Here is a 17,380-nt window from a genome sequence, read left to right on the forward strand (position 1 = left end):
ACTTCAAAATAGATGGGGAGATGATCACTAGACGTACCACAAGTCACCGTCATCCACGTTGACGGGCGTACATGTGACGAACACAACGTGAGGTCGAGTACAGATCGGGTGGTTCCTCGTACGAACGTTGCTGAACCGTCATTGGCAATGGACATGTTGTGGCTGCAAATCCAGTCCCAGAGTTCGCACCCATGGGAATCAGTTTTGTGACCCCATATGACGTGATGAGAATTGAGGTACAGCCACACACATAACCTGGAAGAAAAAGGAAGAAGCGCCCCCGTGCCCTTGTGGCTAATGGCCATTCTCCGTGGGACGAAGAAGAAGAATAAGAAGAAGGCCGTTGGGCATCAACATCAGCACAGGGCAGCTCGAGGGCAGGGAACTTTCGGCCAGGAGATTCGAAAATGATGTCTAAATTTTGTTAATGCCTCGAAATGCCCAGTAACCTACACGTAGGGCCTATCCGGACGACCACTACAGGCCTCGCCAACACCCAGGAACATTAATAGGACTCAGCTTCGATACTCACATTCGAAGGTTCAAGATGTCCGTCAAGCGAACAGAGTCCGTTGAGCTGGCTCTCAACCTCCTACCAAGCAGCAGCAGCAGGACTGGACAAGGCAACCGAAACGATAGAAATAGTCTGCCACCACGCCAGTCGTCTGGGCAGTACTCGAGGTTTCCCCAGCAGGCAGGGTCGCAACCTCTTGAGCGCTTCCCACGGCAGTCGTCATCCGCCCAACAACGGTACTCATCTCAGATGCTAGTCGGAACTAACCCTAACGACAGTCAGGTGAGCGTGAACTATACCGTTGACCGAGAGCGTGGAAGAGGGTATAATGACTACGGCAGCTATTCAAATTACAACTATGATGCGTACGACGGTCCAGGAGGATACCCTAGCCGAGGACGCCAGGATGCCAGTGCAGTGTATGATGGACGCGATCCGAGAGGTTCTTACGACATGCGCGATGCCTACGACAGGAGCGGTGGGTACGATATGCCCGATGCTTATGACAGACGCGGAAGTCAGCAGGCCTCTAGAGGAAGTCGTTCGACGAGTCTGCACACGGTCGCCCAAATCGGGGCATACGGTAACAACACGGAAAATTCGGAGGGCGCAAAAAGGACCCGGTCGCGATCGCCCAGTTTAGGCAAAAAGAAAAGTTTCGACAAAAAAGACCTGATTGTGCTCATTACGGCTGACGTTAAGCCTAAAAAGAAAGATAAAAAGACGTCGAAGTCGAGGAGTCTGGAAAATGATGAGGCAACTGAAGAAACGACCTATGAGGACAGTGAGGAGGACAAGAAGGCTCGAAAGCAAGCTGCTCGCAAGGCGTCTGGAACTCGTTCCGGCGGCAGCAAGAAGTCTTCCTCACCGAAGAAATCGGCAAGCTCGAAAGACGCGGCATCAGATAAGTCGAAGAAAGCTCAATCGAAAGAGAAAGATAAGGAAAGCAAAGAAAAAGCAACGAAACCGAAACCTGTAGAAGACGATGACGATGAAGTGCTTTGCAGCACAGTAACGATAGTGACGAGAAAGACATCGAAGAAGAAGTTGAAAGCGAAGTCGGAAGACGCGAGTACTGGCAGTGCAGCAAAGCTCGTCAAGTCAAAAGAGGAGGAACCAAAGAAGTCCTCTCAGAAACCACCCACAAAGCCGGAACCAACGAAAGCAGCAGCGCAGAGCCAAAAGCCGCCCGAAAAATCGAAACCAGCTGAAAAGCCAGAACAAGCAAAAAAATCCGCGGAGAAGGCTAAACCATCACAGCCTAGTACAGAGACAGTAGAAATCAGCTTCACGGAGAGCGAGGATGGCAGTGAGATATACGTAATCAGGAAGGCCAGGAAGAAGTCTAAGGGCACGGTTGATAATAAGAAGTCCTCGGAGACTGCAAAGCCGCCGACGTCGCCTTCAAAGTCCCCGGCGTCACCTGCAAAGTCGCCAACTTCGCCAAAGCCAAGTGAAGCTAAGCCGAAGACTCCTTCGAAGACTTCCACACCAGGGACATCGCCCGCTCCACCACAGTCACCTCTACCCGATACCAATATTTCCGCTAGTGTCCTGCAGTCGCTGGCTACGCTCCTAGCCATGAGACCACCGCAGCCACCGGCACCGCCACCTTTCCCTCCCCCCTCTGATAACCAGCCTGTGATCGTAATGGTGCTGCCTACGCCAGGAAAGTCCACTTCCGTCACAAAGATCTCGAAAGCATCGTCTAAAGCCTCCTCGAAGGCATCGTCGTCCGAAGGATAGGTTTACAAAGATGCGATAAATTTGGCGCAGTGGGGGTTTCCAGCTTGAAAGCTGGGAACTCGCAACAACATTGCCTGAAATAAAAGTAGCTCGATGTAGCTCAAACAGAACGTGATTCCTGAGTACTCTTATGTATTCCTGAGTATTCCTGAGTACTCTTATTCGCGTGTTATTCGGGGTAGTAGTCCGCATGTTATTGAGAACGATGAGTAGGTATGGAAGCCGACTACTGCCGGCATGGCTCAACGGCAATGCATGCAAAAGCCACATATGTCGTGGCGCCACATAGCCGAAGACCAGACCAGACCATACTGGACCAGTCAGAAGCGCGAGTCCTTTGACATTGGGAGAAAGAGCAAAGAGGTAATACCGCTAGGACTGAAAGATGAAAGCCACTGAAAAGTTTAGCCAGCTGTAGGACTCGAACCCACATCTTCTGGATTGCCGGTCCAGGGCTCTACCAATTGAGCTAAGCTAGGACTGAGCTAAGCTAGGACTACCGCGTAAGACACGTACGTGTTTCCACAAGTGAAGGAATGACATCGTCGCTTACAGCACATGGCAGGACAGGATGTTTTGCTGCACATGTTGCATTCGTTGACGGATAGCGTACCCAGTTTCCAGTTTCGTAAGGGTACGCAACACACACTCGTATGGTGGGACATCGGAAAGTGGTACTGCGAGCACGAGTACTTGCTGTACGTTTAAAAAGTTTATGTTGAATGTTCCCTTTGAACTGGGATCGTAACTCTCTTGACCAGAAGTACAGTACATATATCACTATACTGTGCTTCTAGACAACAAGATTAGAAGAAATGGGATCACAAGTCATAGTGATCCCATTCCATCCCAGGGTCACAAGTCATCCCATTACTTCTGATCTCTCAATATCGTGCAGTCATCATGGGTTTGAACTTTTGTTTAGATATATTTCAAAACATTTCTCACAGCATGGCATGTCTGACTCCACATCATCACCGTTTATTATTAAAACCCAGGCATCTTGCAGTTCGGCGGCGTTGTCACGCCCCCCGGTTATTCTTGCTGGAGTCCTCCTTGAGGCGTCTTGATATGTACATTGCTAAGCAAAATAAATATGCTAATAGAATACCTCTTCATGCGTTAAGCGCTCAACAACGAAGCGCTGAAGTTTCTCTTCACAACGAAGGCGTTCATCAACCGCTCAAGAGCATGTCTTCCTATGGAGACTCTATGTCTTTTCCACCTGAACTGCGTTGAACTGAGGGGGGAAAGGGGGCCGGAAGCGAATCGAGTTACTGTCATTTTTGGCACACTTTACCGTAACCCGTCGCTACAAGAGTTCGGCTATTAGAACTGGCTCATTATCACCACTGGTGTTTCGCTGGTGGGACGGACTGTTCTTGGCAGCCTTTGAAGATCGATCTGGTGGTCGAAACGTGCTGAATGGTGTTGTGTCTCCAGACGGCTGTGCATTGTTGTGACGCAGTTCGTGGTACTCGTGATTCTGAAAAGCGAAAGATTAGTAAAGTGGATGAAGGTAAAAATCTCCAGCACGAAACCCGCGCAGTTGCCATATTACGAGGAAACGAGAAGAGGATTGACAAAACGTTGCGGCGGTTATGAACTGCCGTTGTTTAACGTACAAGAGCAACAGTGTTTCACAATGGCCTTGTGGACAACCTTCCCCAGCACGTTTAAGCCCCCGTCTTGTCTCCGCATGTCTCCGCTTGGTCGTATTGGCTTCGAGAAATAGTGCGCGGAGACCGAAACTACGGGACAAAGTCCCTCGATCGCTCTTTCAGCGCCCAAAGAGCGAGTGATCGAGGGACTTTACTACAGGAGCCCTATAGGCGACATCTGGTGGCGCTGCAAGATGCTTTCCTTGGCGGAGTAACTCTGTTTGGGTCGACTGACTAAATTTCGTGCCGTTCTTAGATTAAACACGGGTACACATATCTGGAAGGGCACGCAGTCTTCCAATCTTATAGCTTGAAACACATGACTCGTAAATGTACACAAGGCTGCATACTTCTATGGGGTCTGGTGTCCTTTGACGTTTCATAGCGTTGCTGTTGGACTGCTGGCCATTCAATGTGGCGTAGTCATTCCTCGGATCCGTTGTAGCGCAGCCAATGCTACTTCTGCGTAGTGTAGCATACAGTGCGCTGTTCGTATCGTCGTTAAAGTTGAAAGCCGCGATGTCGGCTTCCGTTGTTACGATGTTGTCCGGTGCAACACTCATGCTGAGTTCCTACAAAGAGATCTCTATGCCATGAGAATCTCGATCCGTATCTTCAGAAAGTTGGAAATGTAAAATGCAGTGTCCTTACCTGCTCTTCGTAAATCTTGAGCTTCCTGCAGGATAAGACGACAAAAAATCCCACGTTTAGCGTTGCCACAATGCATCATATAGGCAAGACAAAGAAGAAGTAAAAGGGAATTTTACACTTACTGCTCTGTCCACAGTGGATTTTCGCTGAAAAGGACACGTGTAGCAACTTAGCGAACAGCGATCGATTAATTGATTGATTTAGTCCAATAACTTACGTTGTCGTAACGGGCTGTACATCATCCTGGCGTACTAAAAGAATAAACAGTTGCCATGCGTTAAAAGAACACCGATACTATATTAATTACGATTCGAGGCTGGACTTACCAAATGCCTCTTTTACTTTTAAAGCGTACCTGAAAATTGTGTTCCAGTATTCCGTTACGTTTTGTATAACTCATCATCAATCAGTCAATCAATCAACATTATGAGAAAAAGAGGGAGAGGAACAGCACTGACCACGAACGCAAGCACCTGCAGCACACCATCATGGTAATTACTCCGATGAAAATGACCACGAGCATCGCAATGAGAACAGCTAAGGCGAGGTCGAATTCTTCTTTTGTCACGCCACTATGAGCAGGCTAGAATGGAAGCAGGACATACTACATGTCGTTTATCTGGCGCACGGGCATGAATCCTCGGACTACACACGTGCAGCGGCGTCACTTCGGGGGTGCGGTGGTGCTTCGGGGCGCTATGGGGGTGACGCACCGTACCAGTACCAACACCACCTAGATAGAGAAAGCCCGCTTACTCGTCAACGTGACGTAACAACTAAGAGTCAGCCAATCAGGATCGTGTTCTCAACGGCGGCAGCCAACCACGAACGTGCTTTCAGCGGTCGTGGCCATGACGACGAACCTCCGTCGTCTGCGAGTAGTGATTGAACGTCCCCGCGTACTGCAATCATTTGCCAGTTCTTGAATTCGCGGAACGGCGATTCGCAGTAGCAGACGAATTCTGACTTTATATGTCCACGTAGCGAAGAAGGGAGAGGAGGTAATAAGCAGGCCTTCTGTACCTAGGTGGCGTTGACCAGTATCGTCGCTTCGCTTTCTTTGCGGCGCGATGACAACATTGGAGCCCTAGGCGAGCACGTGATTTTTTTTGTTCTGCCTGTGGTATGAAAGCGACAACGAGAATTGGCCGAGGCAGACCACAATTACGGACGACACGGACACGTAAGCCTCAAACGCCCAGAAACTAACGAATTCAAACAACTCAGGGAGAAGAGGTGCTGACACCAGGAATCGAGCCTGGGTCTTCTTATCTCAGATCAGACATGCTAACCGCCACAAGTCAAAGGAAAAAGGCGTGCGGGTGTGTAGCGGTTAGCATATCTGACCAGTGATCAGAAGACCGGCGTCAGCACCTCTTTTCCCTGAGTTGTTTGGATCATACTGCACTTATCACGTGTCGCCTTGCATGGAAAGGGATCCATTATTGGGGGTGACGCAAATAGCTCCCACACTGGGTGACCCTAGTGACGCCGCTGTGTACATGGGGATGTACTCTAATTGCGAACCAGTATGTTGTGAATCTGCAGCTCCGGATTCTGAAATTTCACGAGCTTAGAGTTGGAGTCCACAGCCTCCAGCACTTTGGGAGTCTGAATGACCTTGTCGTTCTCGTCCAACACGTGTATGTAGAGGTCCGTCCTGCAAAATAAAGGAAAGTTCGATCGTTTGTTCGGCTAGTTTGTTCGGAAGGTAATACGTACCAGGTCTTCATTAGTTTTCCTTTGTCACTGACGTGGTACTTTAGGTTGTCAATAACGACAGTTCCTCCGGTTGCATTTGACAGCAGTCTGATATATATATATATAAAAGCAATAATATAACGAATAAATAAATCACCCACGCAAGTATATTCTGACGGAGCTTACGCTGCGACTTCTCTCTGCTCGGTGTAGACATCTTGCGGTGGTTGTGCAATGACAACCCTCACTAACTGATCAGGTTCGTACACCCAAACCTCATAGGAGAGAAAAAAAAAGCTGTGTAAATGAATCGTTCTGTAGAAAGACACAACCTCTTTCTGTACTTGCGCGCTCCCTTTCTTTGAAAAAGTTTCAAATCTTAACCTTCTAGGATAGCTAAGCTAGAGATCTTCTCCATGCGTTTGCCCCTGGTTGGGGACGCTCCACTGTACTGGAGACTCCGTCTAAAATCACGTAGGAAACGATAAGGTAGACGTCTACCGGCAATCTGGAGGCACGACTCCATCCTGTACCACGGGGTCCCACAGAGCAAAGGGTTTATCTAATCTGGAAGAGCGGGATTTCCTCCATATCTATATAGCCATGTGGGAAACGATAAGGTGACCGTAAAGGCAATATCCTCTCTCCTCCTTTCCTCGTGGGTTAAGGCGCACTGTTCTAGGCGCTGGTGCAACCATGGAGTTACGATACACAGAACACGACAGCCCTTGCGTTTTCACCCTCTCTCTCATTTTTTTCACCCTCACACTTGTTAACACCACCCGCTGTGTTCCCGCAAATAGCCGCACAGGGAAATCTCTCCGTACCTTCAGTGCGGTGTGCGCTGCTCTGTGAGGAGGCTCCGTTTCCTTGGCTTCCAGAGCGATTACGAAACGAGCCTGACTGTATTGTGCCATGGGGTGTGTCGCGCATACTCGACCATCTTGCGATATATTGAACGAAGCCGGGATAGGACGAATTCCACCCTTCGCACCGGGCAAGAATAATGTCACGTATTCGACGCGGTACTCCACTGACGTGTCGTTCTTGCGGTGTTCGTCCGCATCTACTGCTTTCACCGTGAAAACAGTATCGCCCTCGACAGCGGTGAATCGAAGACCTGGAAAGAAGAACTGATTAATACCCGTTCTCATTCTTCGCCTTTTTAACTGCATCTGTATACCTGAGTAATAGGGAGCATTGACGAATACTGGTGGATTGTCGTTGACATCGTCCACTATGACATGCACAAGGGCTACCGTCCTGTCGGACTCGCTGTACGTCCTCATGCTGGGGAGTAGGCCGTCGTCTTGCCGCTGAAAGTCAAATCGCGGGATTGGATAATCGGGTCCTGGTGCGAATTATTCCACAACGTGGGGCATGACATGTGATCGTGATCCTGCTTCGAAAGCGTTGAAATCCCATTTCCAAATTCTAGAGCTCTAAAAATACGTACGTTGTAGACCATATAATCAGGGTTGCTAGTCGCTTTGACAACCATCTCGTACGTGTTTTTTTCTTCACGGTCAAATGAAGTATTCGAGTAGATGATGCCGTGGAGCTTGTCGATGACGAAGTTGTTATGCCAGTTTCCATCTAGTTTCCACCAGGGGAAGACATGCACAAAGTACGTTACTTTCGTTTCTTCAGCACTACTACTATACACTAACAGAGGGCGCTTGCAGAATGTTTTTTACCAATGATGTAATAGTAGACCATAGCGTTTTCGCCAACGTCATTGTCCACGGCAGTGACCTGGCCCACATGAAATCCCGTGTTGAGATTCTCCTTTACATGGAATACGTAGGGAGTGGTCGACTACATGAAAGAAAGTGTAGCCAGGACGAGTCAATTAATCTCAGGCGCAATTACACACTTAAATGAAGTGTAGCGCCTTACCGGCGTCCTGGGGAATAATGGTACGTTGTCGTCTATGTCTTTGAGCACCACCGTCAAGAAGCGCAACGTTTCGAACTGACTCGGAGACCCGTGGTCACGTGCCACCAGCACGAGCTGTAAGCATATGCGTATCACTTTGATAGCTCCATTGATATATACTGCGGAAAGCTTACCTCATATCTGGGTCTCGTCTCCCTGTCTAGGCCTACTTTCATTTTTATTTCCCCGGTGACGGCGTCGATTACGAACTCGTCAGTTTCCTTTACGTTTCGGTCTCCAAGTTTGAAGAAGTACGACAATCTACCATTATCTCCACGGTCACTGTCCACGGCCGCAACCGTTAATATGGGGACGTTGGAACCCGTTTGATTCTGCAACAAGGTAAACAGCGGGCATTTTAAAGGGTCACCATCGACTTTCGCCATCTCCTCACTTCTAGGATTTCCACCGTGGCATTTGGAAGAGCAGGTGTTATGAAGTGAGGCTTGTCGAGGTTTATTTCGATGAGCCTGATGACAATGACACAGGTGTCCGTGTTTGGACCTTCTCCGTCACCATCACGTGCTTCGAGGCTCAGGCGGTATTCTTTCTTATGTCCGTCCAGCGCAGTGACAGGATAAACCACTCCCGTTTTCGGATTGACCGCGAATTGTCCTAGGTAGGAGAGTTGGTTAAGTGTGGCACATAGCGTTTTCGCTTTAAGTTTGGACGGAGATGGTGCGAACGCATGTCCGGAGTTCCTTACCGTGCTCATTTCCTGCCAGTATGGAGTAGCGAATGGCCGCGTTTATTCCTTCGTCTGCATCTGTAGCTGATACTTGTACAATGCTGTGCGCAGATTCCAGCGGGCTGTTCGCCACAAATGAAGCCTCGTACGTTTTCTTGGAAAACACGGGAGGGCTGTCGTTGTCATCGAGTAGCGTAAGATATACCTGGAGGATGTTGTGGTGGACGTTTATACCATAAACCATACCTGTTTTGACCTTATTATGTAATAACCCCGCCTAAGATGTTAGACTCAACCATTCAATCACTCCTCGAATAAGCACATATCTCCCCATGTTTCTAAAGCACAATACGTTTTTATGATGGGCTAACTTTGCAAGAAACAGACTGAGAAGCGAGACCAAATATCAAGATTTGGGAGCGTCATGCAAGACAGCATCACCCCGTCTCGCCAGCTGCTGTGTTGTGTCCCGAGACGCATTCTGCCCCTCGCAACACGTTACACAATTACGTGACAGGGTAGTTGCCGTGCGCGCGCACTCCCAGCGGCGGGTCAGTACGCCTCTTGCATGATCGCTATAATGGAAAATGGCGCCAAACCCGATACATCGTTGTATATACGATGTTGTATAACTATGTTTGTGCTGTACACCTGCTGCCTTTTGTATTTCCCAGCGACAACAGACGTTTATTTAGGAGGACTTACGCACTGTTTCTCCTTGAACGCGCAATGCCAAATTTAATTTTTGGATTCGAAATAAAAGCATATTCTACGTCTTACAACTTTGACAGTAACGTCAAAAACGGCAGAAGAAACCGCCGACGGAGGGGTGGTCTTTAACAACTTCGTATCCCCTGCGACACACATCTGTCCTCCCAACTGATTAGTTTTCTCCAGTACACGCGTGCTGCTCCATGTCGAAGATGTGATCCCAGAGAACGTACTCACCGGGACTGAAACTGATCTTCGTGTCGACACATCCTGTCCCATATCGGTAGCAACAACTTGAAGCGTAATCGACATCGTCAGTTCCCGATCAAGGTTGGCTGATCCGGCCACTCTTATTTCACCCTGCGAGATTTCGAAGAACTCTGGCACTATGTTGGGGATAACTAAAACGTAAAAATTTATCCTCAAGATTATGGGAGCAATACAAGATGAACGGGTTTCCCTCTTCTGTCCTTCTCAAGAGGCGTGAATCTCATTCCTTTTGTATTGCTCTCAAGGTAACGGCATATTTCACCCCGCGAGAAAATTTTTTTACACTTCTGTGTCCCTTTAAGTTCGCCTAGAGGCAATGTACGGAACGAATAAGCTACTACGTACTCGGTCGTCAACACTGAAGTCAGGACTTCGTTCTCCAAGCAGAGAATACGAAACCACACCAAATTCTCCAGTATCTATGTCGTTTGCCTTGACTTGGGTCACGAATGTTCCTTGTGGCGCATTCTCTTGGACTTTGGCATGGTATGACTTCTGTTTATGGAAGAGTGGCGGATCAAATGCAAGAATGATATGACCATGACAGAGAAGGCGTTGACGTCTTACCTCGATAAAGATGGGGTCGTTATCATTTATATTGATAATAGTTGCTGTGACGCGCGCGATGGCAGACAGTTGTGGGATTCCAGTGTCTCTTACAACGACGGAGAAAACGTGGTCTTGGACTTTTTCGTAGTCCACTCTGCTTTTGATGGTAACTACACCTACAAGTGTAAGTAAAGGCATAATGCAGCAACAGTCATGAAAATGAGTTGTAGCACCGGCAAAGCCTAAGTCTACAAAGCCTGTGCAACACTTGCTCGACCTCCGCTACTCGCAATGTAGTGTGGTTTTCAGTTATTTATATATACAGGGCCGGCGAGAGAAATAACGGGCCCCGGGTTTGACTCCAGATGAGTCTTGCCTGGGTCCCCCCTCACATCTCCTGGTCCTATAGCAACCGTCGGGCCTTAGGTGCGGCGGGCTCCTGAGGAGGCCCCTGTCCCGGGGCCCCATCCCTTGCTGCACCTTCCCCTCGCCGGCCCTACCTATTAGGATCTACGTGCCACTCACCACATCTTCCAAAGCTACCTATCCGGTGCATATGTCTGAAACCAACTTACCTGAGTGCTTGTCGACAGAGAAGTATGGACTCTCGGGTTCAATGGTATAACTAGCGATATTTGAATCTGGATCAGTGGCTACAAAGGATGCCACAATGCTTCCAACAGGCTGTTCTTCCATAACAGTGATATGCAGTTCTGGGTGGGAGGGACTCCAAGGTGGTGGAAACGATGGAGGAAAATCGTTTAAATCCACGATAGTTACCACGAGCGTTCCTGCACGAAAAGGACGACACACTCGTGTACCACTTCCATTGAATGGATAATCATGCGCCTTCAAACAGTTGTAAATGACTGTAACTGTCATTCACTTCTTATTAGAACGCCCGACTAAGTGCCGACAGATTAAATCAATCTGCCCACACTTGTCTCCTGAGCGCAGATGATCCTAAATTTTTCTCGTACCTTTTGGATCGTCTTTAGATACCAAAGGTAAATTCGCTTTATGATTACGTGAAGTAAAAATGTTTCCATAGATATTATCATCTTCCCGACGCAACTTTGAAGGAGCAGTGAAAGTATCATCATGATTTCTTACACAAGAACAACATCGGCCGAAAGAGTAAGGCTGACGTCATTTTGCGACCAGTGTATAGTGCCAATCATGTGGCTTGCGGCGTGACGTCTACCAGATCGACGGAAGCGTCCACAGAAAATGCCACCGAGTTACCTTCCAAGCGAAAAAGACGAAATTTTAACGGCCAATGAGAGTTAACCTTCCCTTGACGTCACTGCAACTGGATCGCGCCGCGCCAGGTTTCGCCGCTTCACGCACTGCTGAATTGCTTCAAGAGATCTCAATTGTTCGAGAGATCTTCTAAATTGAATTGCGCAATGATTCAGCAGAAAGTGTTTTGCCTTGATAGACTTTTCTTGATGAATAGCTTTCTAGCATCTAGCTTTCAAGCATCTCTAAACACCACGCCTTTGTTCATTTAAAGCGAACAGGATTGATTCCGTTAGTGGTATAACTTACCTATTCCCGTTTGATATGGAACGGCGCTCACATCCGTGACAACCGTACTCAAAGTAACCACCGCGGCTATGTCACGGTTTATGGGCGAAGACACGCTGATCTCGCCAGTGTCGGAGTTAATTCCGAAGAAGCCCTGCAGAGACATCGGGTGAAACAGAGGGACACGAAAATTATCATAAAGGTATTCAGCCAGAACTGACCTTGTAAGCCTGGACAGATGCGTTCACGCTTCTACCGTCTTTAGCGATTGCAGTGATTGGTTCCATAATGCTGTATTTCAGATACTCCTCGGAGCTTGCATCCGGGTCTTTCGCGATGAGTTTGTAAAATGTATTACCGATATCGGCGCCTGTCGTAACAAAAAGGCTATATTCTCAGCATAATTCTAACAACAATCCTCAGTTTTGCGTTGTTAACTACGCCAACCGAGTGGTATAGGACCCAGGAAAATTAAAATCGAGCTTACCTTCAAACACTTGCGCACGCTGAGTTGTTGGTTGAAAATAAGGCATCTTATCGTTGCTGTTTAGGATGTTCACACTTAATGTTGCTGTGCCTGTCTTTTCTGGGACGCCGCTGTCGACCCCGATTATCTATTAAACGAAAAAAAAAAAGTTTTCTTGTGTCTCTTGGAGAAAAAAAACGTAAGCAAAAAGCGCAGTGTGCTGAAACTTCAGATGCATCGCGGTGGTTTACAGGCGCCTTATCAGAGGGGTGCTCCATTTCACAGAGCTTTACATGACAAAACGAACTTGAGCTACCTGTCCTGGGCACCCCATGCGCTCGCGCTCTCAGTGCATTGCGCTGATAAGGTTGCAAATATCCAAAATAGGGTAGCAAACACAACAAATAAAGCGCCCTATAGCGAAGATGTCGTTGGTTCATTACATGATCACGCATCGCACATAAATATATATATACGCCTATACGCCTGAATATTGAGGGAATGTTTTTTTCTCTTTCTTTTTTGCGTGTTGTATAGTTGGCGAGAAACGCACCCTCGAACATGTGCTCGCTTCAAGCTCTGACATCAGAGGAGCAAGAACTGTTCCCATTGGTTATCGAAAGCACGTGACTTCGCCCGCGGCAGCCTCATTCGCGGCGTCGCCCGCCGTCATGTAAGAGCGGCATGAGTTTCGGTGTTCGTCGTGACGATTCTTTATGCATCTACTGGCCAGTTTACTGTAAAACTTGGAACGCAGGCGCACCTCGATTCGTGCAACAGTCTTCTATATTTATTCAGCATAACTCAGGGCGAAGCGTCACAACCCCTTTAATGCACACCATGATGGTAAATAAAAATGTGATAAACAGTGAGAGGGGACGAAAAGACAAACCTCCATGACGTAATGTTTTCTCCTGTCGTAGTCCAGCTTGCTGTTTGGTGATAACGACACAACACCAGTGGAACCGTCAATGACGAAGTCATCGAATGCTCCCTTCTGAATGCGATACGTTATTAACGCATTGACGCCCGTGTCTGCATCTGTGGCTGATACTTGTTCCACGAGAGTGCCTTGTAGGACATATTCGAAGCACGCAATAAATACGTTGGCATGGAATAACGTGCGAAGCAACAATAGAGAGTTATAGTACACCGTACTCTATCGCCTTTGCGTACGTATGGGATAGCGTTGATGGTGCTGCGCCACACCCATATGGGCTTTGCGCAGTGCGCAGAACCACAGCTATCTGTTACGTACGCTGTCGCTTTTGCGTAAGATGTATTAAAACTTTCTAACGCTCTCGCTCCGTACGTTCAGTATGATAACAATATGTTTCGTACCAGGAGGGGACACTTCGGCAACCGACGCATAGTATTCGCGCCTTTGGAAAATGGGACTGTTATTGTTTGCATCCTGGAAGAAAGGGTAAAATTGACCGATCGAGCGAAAAAAAAAAATCTCTGCTTACGTTTAGTTAACACCACCTTAGTTCACGTGACATTTTTTTTTTAATAAGCGATATCTTTACAGGGCCAACCAACGTCAACAGCTGTGTAGGTCCGTGCGTGATAGCTGGGGAGAGAGAAGGAACAGAAAGAAGGTGGAGGAGGAGGAGGAGAGAGAGAGAGGAGAGAAGAATGTAGATCAAGTAGTATAGACCGTCAAAGTCAGAGCGGGAGGAAGAAAAAGAAAGTAGAGTACAATGGCCCCGAAACGAGTGCGGGCGCCCGAAGATTGGGATCGGAAGGTGGCCCTATGAAGCTACCCCATTGAAACGGGATTAGCACAATGGGAAAAGATGCAGCCGTTTTTCATTTCTTCGTTCAGGATCAGAAAGGAGCGAATTTTGTGTTGGTTATCACTCAGTCACGTACGTACCCTCACACACTCAGTCACGTACGTACCCTCACAGTGATTTGTACCTCCGCTGTGTCGATACCTGTACCACCATCTGACGCTTGTACGATGAGCTTAATCCTGAAAACAAAAACCAAACAACAATCGTACGTTGATACACGGTTACAGTCCGGATCAGGAAAGGCTTTCATGTAAAAACGAACATGTACGTTAAACTTTACGAACGGTGTACGTCGTAGGAGACATCAACTTACACGTCAGTCTTGAGGAGCGACACGTCGAGTCCACTTCGACTGCTTACAGTTATTTCCCCAGATTGCGGGTTTATGCTGAAGAGATTGTAGCCGTTGCCCGACACGAGGCTATATTTCACGAAAGATGTAACGTCAGCGTCTTTTGCCTACAAAGAGTCATGGATGTGCTGTAGCTGTAACGTGACTATGGATTCACCAACACAAATGCATTACCTGCACTTTCAAGGGTACGTCGAACCTGACGTCTCCTTCGTCAATTGCAGCAGCGTAAACTTTTTGTTCAAAGACAGGAGGGTTATCATTGGAATCAGACAAGGTGATAGTAAGTGGTACAACTACAGTATGGCCTTTCCCGTTGTCATCTGTCGCTTGATAGGACAAGAAATAGGACGACCGGGTTTCAAAGTCGAGACAGTTGCCGTTGCCTGGGGTTTCACATGGAGCTACGGTGACGACTCCAGATGATGGACTGACGAAGAACCTAGACAAACAAAGAAAAGAAGAGATTTGACTGCACGCACATTGTGCAAGCTCCTAGCGAAACGTAGTACAACCACATACTTTTCTGCACCATTTCCAAGCAACGAGTACACGAGTCCAGCTTCGCCGTACGCTCCGCTGTCTCTGTCGGACGCCTGTTACAATTACACACACAACATGGATCATTCAGTGAAGCCCTCTGGCAAGAACAACTGACTGCGTCTTTAAAAGCTTTGGGGAGTTCAAGGTACATAAGGATAACCACATACGTAGATTAAAGGATCTCAGTAGACAGTAACAACTGTGTAGGGAGCTTAAATTCGTTCAGTGTAGAGATAACTTGATGCGTCGTGGAAAATAATCGGAACGCGTCTATTGGACAGCGGTGAGCACCGTGCGCAATGACGTCCATCGCGTATCTCGACAATCAACGAACATAGCCTTCCAGGAGGACATGGGAAAGAGGTGGACGTGGAAGTGACAGTGACCACGAACAACGCCACCTAGATAACGAAAGTCTTGTGGATTCAACTACGTGACCTAGGCCCGGTTTCACCAACGCTGGTTAACTTTTGAAGCGTTGCTAAAACGTGAAGTTAACGCTCAATTCTTTTTGGCAAGCGTTAGTGGGTGACGACGTGGTGAATGTTTCAGTAACAATAACTCCCTTTAGTGAAGCACAGTTAACCGTTAAATTCAAGTTAAGGGACCGTTGATCTCGGTTCGAGTGTGTTAATTGGCGTTGGTGAAACCGTGCCTTAGTCGTTAGAAGTCCGGCAATCACAACCGTGCTTTCAGCGGCCCTAGTGAGACGAGGTGCCATCAGCCGCAAGGGCAGCTACCTGTAGCCACAGAAATTCCGTGTTTCAAGTCATCAGTGACGATTGGTTGAAACAGATGACACCTCGACTTTATACCATGTCCACGTGGCGAAGGAGTGAGAGGAGGCATTAAGCATGCGTTCTTCATGTAGGTGGCGTTGACACGAGACATATATTCGAGTTATGATGGTCTATGGTCTGCTAGGAATTCTGATAGTGTGCCATGGCCAAGTTATGTACGCAGATTAGTGGGGTAAAGTGGCCCAGTTGAGGCAGATTCAAAGTGTCAATAGTGGTACATAAAGCAATTTCGTTATCAGACGAGTATGAATCAACAGAAAGCTTACAACAATCGTGGTGACGACGCTGCCCGGTGGAGCATCTTCGGCAACCACCGCTGAATAGCTGTCACGGTCAAACACGGGCGGATTATCGTTCACGTCGATTACATTCACGGTGACAGTGGCAGTGCTTGACAGCTTGGGGCTGGTGAATGCCTCCTCGGCGGCAACCTTCAGAAATGTAATGCTACAGTGTCGTGCATCGTCGCTTCAGAACACATAAAAACAGCAATACTGACTGCCATTCATCAGACAGGCGAGCATACTGTACAAGAAAATACGAAGGTGTCCCTATATTTCACTGTGAAATTTCTCTGGCTTCTGTTGACAGCACTTGGCATATCACGTGTCATAGAACGCATTTTGGAAACGGTAAGTAACCCACCCTAATCAATGATTAACAGGTCTGCATCAAGTGGGGGCATTGAGGCTTACCAGGAGGATGAATTTGCGATGGTTTGGATTTTCAAAATCCAAAGGCCCTCGAACAATTCGAATACTGACAGACGTGGACCCTGTAGCTATAGTCGGTTCAACGGTGAACATTCCAGATGCATCTACGAGTCCAATATTAAAGACAGAATTTGAGCCCTGCAAAATTAATGTGCGATACGTTACTTACGAATGATTACAAAATGAAAATATATCTTACTGCGTCCGTGTCCTGAACGAAGATGTCGAGGTTCGGCAATGGACTTCCGTTGGGAATATTCTCGTTGACGTTAACAGTGTAGCTTGGCTGGCTAAATGTCGGCGGTTCATCGTTGACGTCCCTGATGGTTATTTCAACTGTTGTTACCGTTTGTGAGTCTGTATCATTCTGTACCTCGCCGCCTTCTACTTCGGATGCCTGGAGAAAGCACGTTACCAGCATTATATTCCTCTGTCGAGGAAGCTATACTCATTTTTGACGTGTACAGACCTTCACTGTAACTGTGACAACTCCGTTTGGAGACCCCAGCACTTCCCTGTCAAGTGGTCTTGCTGTTGTTATATCTCCCGTGTACTTATTAATTACGAAAAATTGTTCGGGATCTGTGGATATATATTTGTCTAGTAGTGGTCTCGAAATGCTGCGCGACAACGCACATTCTTAAGAATATGGTTATACTTACTGGAAACCAGAGCGTACTGTACAGCTCGTGAAACTCCGTGATCTCCGTCCACAGCTTTTACCACGAGTACGAGCGTTCCCTACAAA

The 17,380-nt window shown here is 47.7% G+C and overlaps 2 protein-coding genes across 5 annotated transcripts in view; one reads left to right on the forward strand and one right to left on the reverse strand.

Annotated features, from left to right (window-relative positions):
- The first annotated feature begins 317 nt into the window (after positions 1 to 317).
- On the forward strand, positions 318 to 2,375 carry LOC135367860 (neurofilament medium polypeptide-like). Its single transcript, XM_064600962.1, has one exon. The coding sequence runs from the start codon at positions 548 to 550 to the stop codon at positions 2,258 to 2,260; it is 1,713 nt and encodes a 570-aa protein (XP_064457032.1). The 5' UTR covers positions 318 to 547; the 3' UTR covers positions 2,261 to 2,375.
- An 844-nt stretch (positions 2,376 to 3,219) lies between these two features.
- LOC135368545 (cadherin-87A-like) overlaps positions 3,220 to 17,380 on the reverse strand; it is a 137,850-nt gene continuing 123,689 nt past the window's right edge. For all 4 annotated transcript variants that reach the window (XM_064601919.1, XM_064601918.1, XM_064601921.1 and 1 more), the window contains 36 exons: positions 17,295 to 17,373; positions 17,102 to 17,214; positions 16,832 to 17,029; positions 16,615 to 16,770; positions 16,186 to 16,350; positions 15,099 to 15,172; positions 14,751 to 15,018; positions 14,538 to 14,683; positions 14,331 to 14,403; positions 13,767 to 13,839; positions 13,318 to 13,496; positions 12,447 to 12,573; positions 12,181 to 12,329; positions 11,981 to 12,113; positions 11,005 to 11,220; positions 10,448 to 10,605; positions 10,226 to 10,375; positions 9,848 to 9,970; positions 8,918 to 9,104; positions 8,606 to 8,826; positions 8,346 to 8,543; positions 8,173 to 8,286; positions 7,971 to 8,091; positions 7,730 to 7,869; positions 7,457 to 7,589; positions 7,101 to 7,393; positions 6,460 to 6,548; positions 6,295 to 6,381; positions 6,100 to 6,232; positions 5,031 to 5,155; positions 4,899 to 4,927; positions 4,790 to 4,823; positions 4,695 to 4,718; positions 4,573 to 4,597; positions 4,272 to 4,493; positions 3,220 to 3,746 (listed from right to left, as the gene is read on the reverse strand). In XM_064601919.1, the coding sequence (XP_064457989.1) occupies positions 3,573 to 3,746; positions 4,272 to 4,493; positions 4,573 to 4,597; positions 4,695 to 4,718; positions 4,790 to 4,823; positions 4,899 to 4,927; positions 5,031 to 5,155; positions 6,100 to 6,232; positions 6,295 to 6,381; positions 6,460 to 6,548; positions 7,101 to 7,393; positions 7,457 to 7,589; positions 7,730 to 7,869; positions 7,971 to 8,091; positions 8,173 to 8,286; positions 8,346 to 8,543; positions 8,606 to 8,826; positions 8,918 to 9,104; positions 9,848 to 9,970; positions 10,226 to 10,375; positions 10,448 to 10,605; positions 11,005 to 11,220; positions 11,981 to 12,113; positions 12,181 to 12,329; positions 12,447 to 12,573; positions 13,318 to 13,496; positions 13,767 to 13,839; positions 14,331 to 14,403; positions 14,538 to 14,683; positions 14,751 to 15,018; positions 15,099 to 15,172; positions 16,186 to 16,350; positions 16,615 to 16,770; positions 16,832 to 17,029; positions 17,102 to 17,214; positions 17,295 to 17,373 (4,929 nt within the window). In that variant the 3' untranslated portion in view covers positions 3,220 to 3,572. The remainder of the gene's footprint in view (positions 3,747 to 4,271; positions 4,494 to 4,572; positions 4,598 to 4,694; positions 4,719 to 4,789; positions 4,824 to 4,898; positions 4,928 to 5,030; positions 5,156 to 6,099; positions 6,233 to 6,294; positions 6,382 to 6,459; positions 6,549 to 7,100; positions 7,394 to 7,456; positions 7,590 to 7,729; positions 7,870 to 7,970; positions 8,092 to 8,172; positions 8,287 to 8,345; positions 8,544 to 8,605; positions 8,827 to 8,917; positions 9,105 to 9,847; positions 9,971 to 10,225; positions 10,376 to 10,447; positions 10,606 to 11,004; positions 11,221 to 11,980; positions 12,114 to 12,180; positions 12,330 to 12,446; positions 12,574 to 13,317; positions 13,497 to 13,766; positions 13,840 to 14,330; positions 14,404 to 14,537; positions 14,684 to 14,750; positions 15,019 to 15,098; positions 15,173 to 16,185; positions 16,351 to 16,614; positions 16,771 to 16,831; positions 17,030 to 17,101; positions 17,215 to 17,294; positions 17,374 to 17,380) is intronic.

This window comes from Ornithodoros turicata, chromosome 9, assembly GCF_037126465.1.
Source record: "Ornithodoros turicata isolate Travis chromosome 9, ASM3712646v1, whole genome shotgun sequence".
NCBI classification, from domain to species: domain Eukaryota; kingdom Metazoa; phylum Arthropoda; class Arachnida; order Ixodida; family Argasidae; genus Ornithodoros; species Ornithodoros turicata.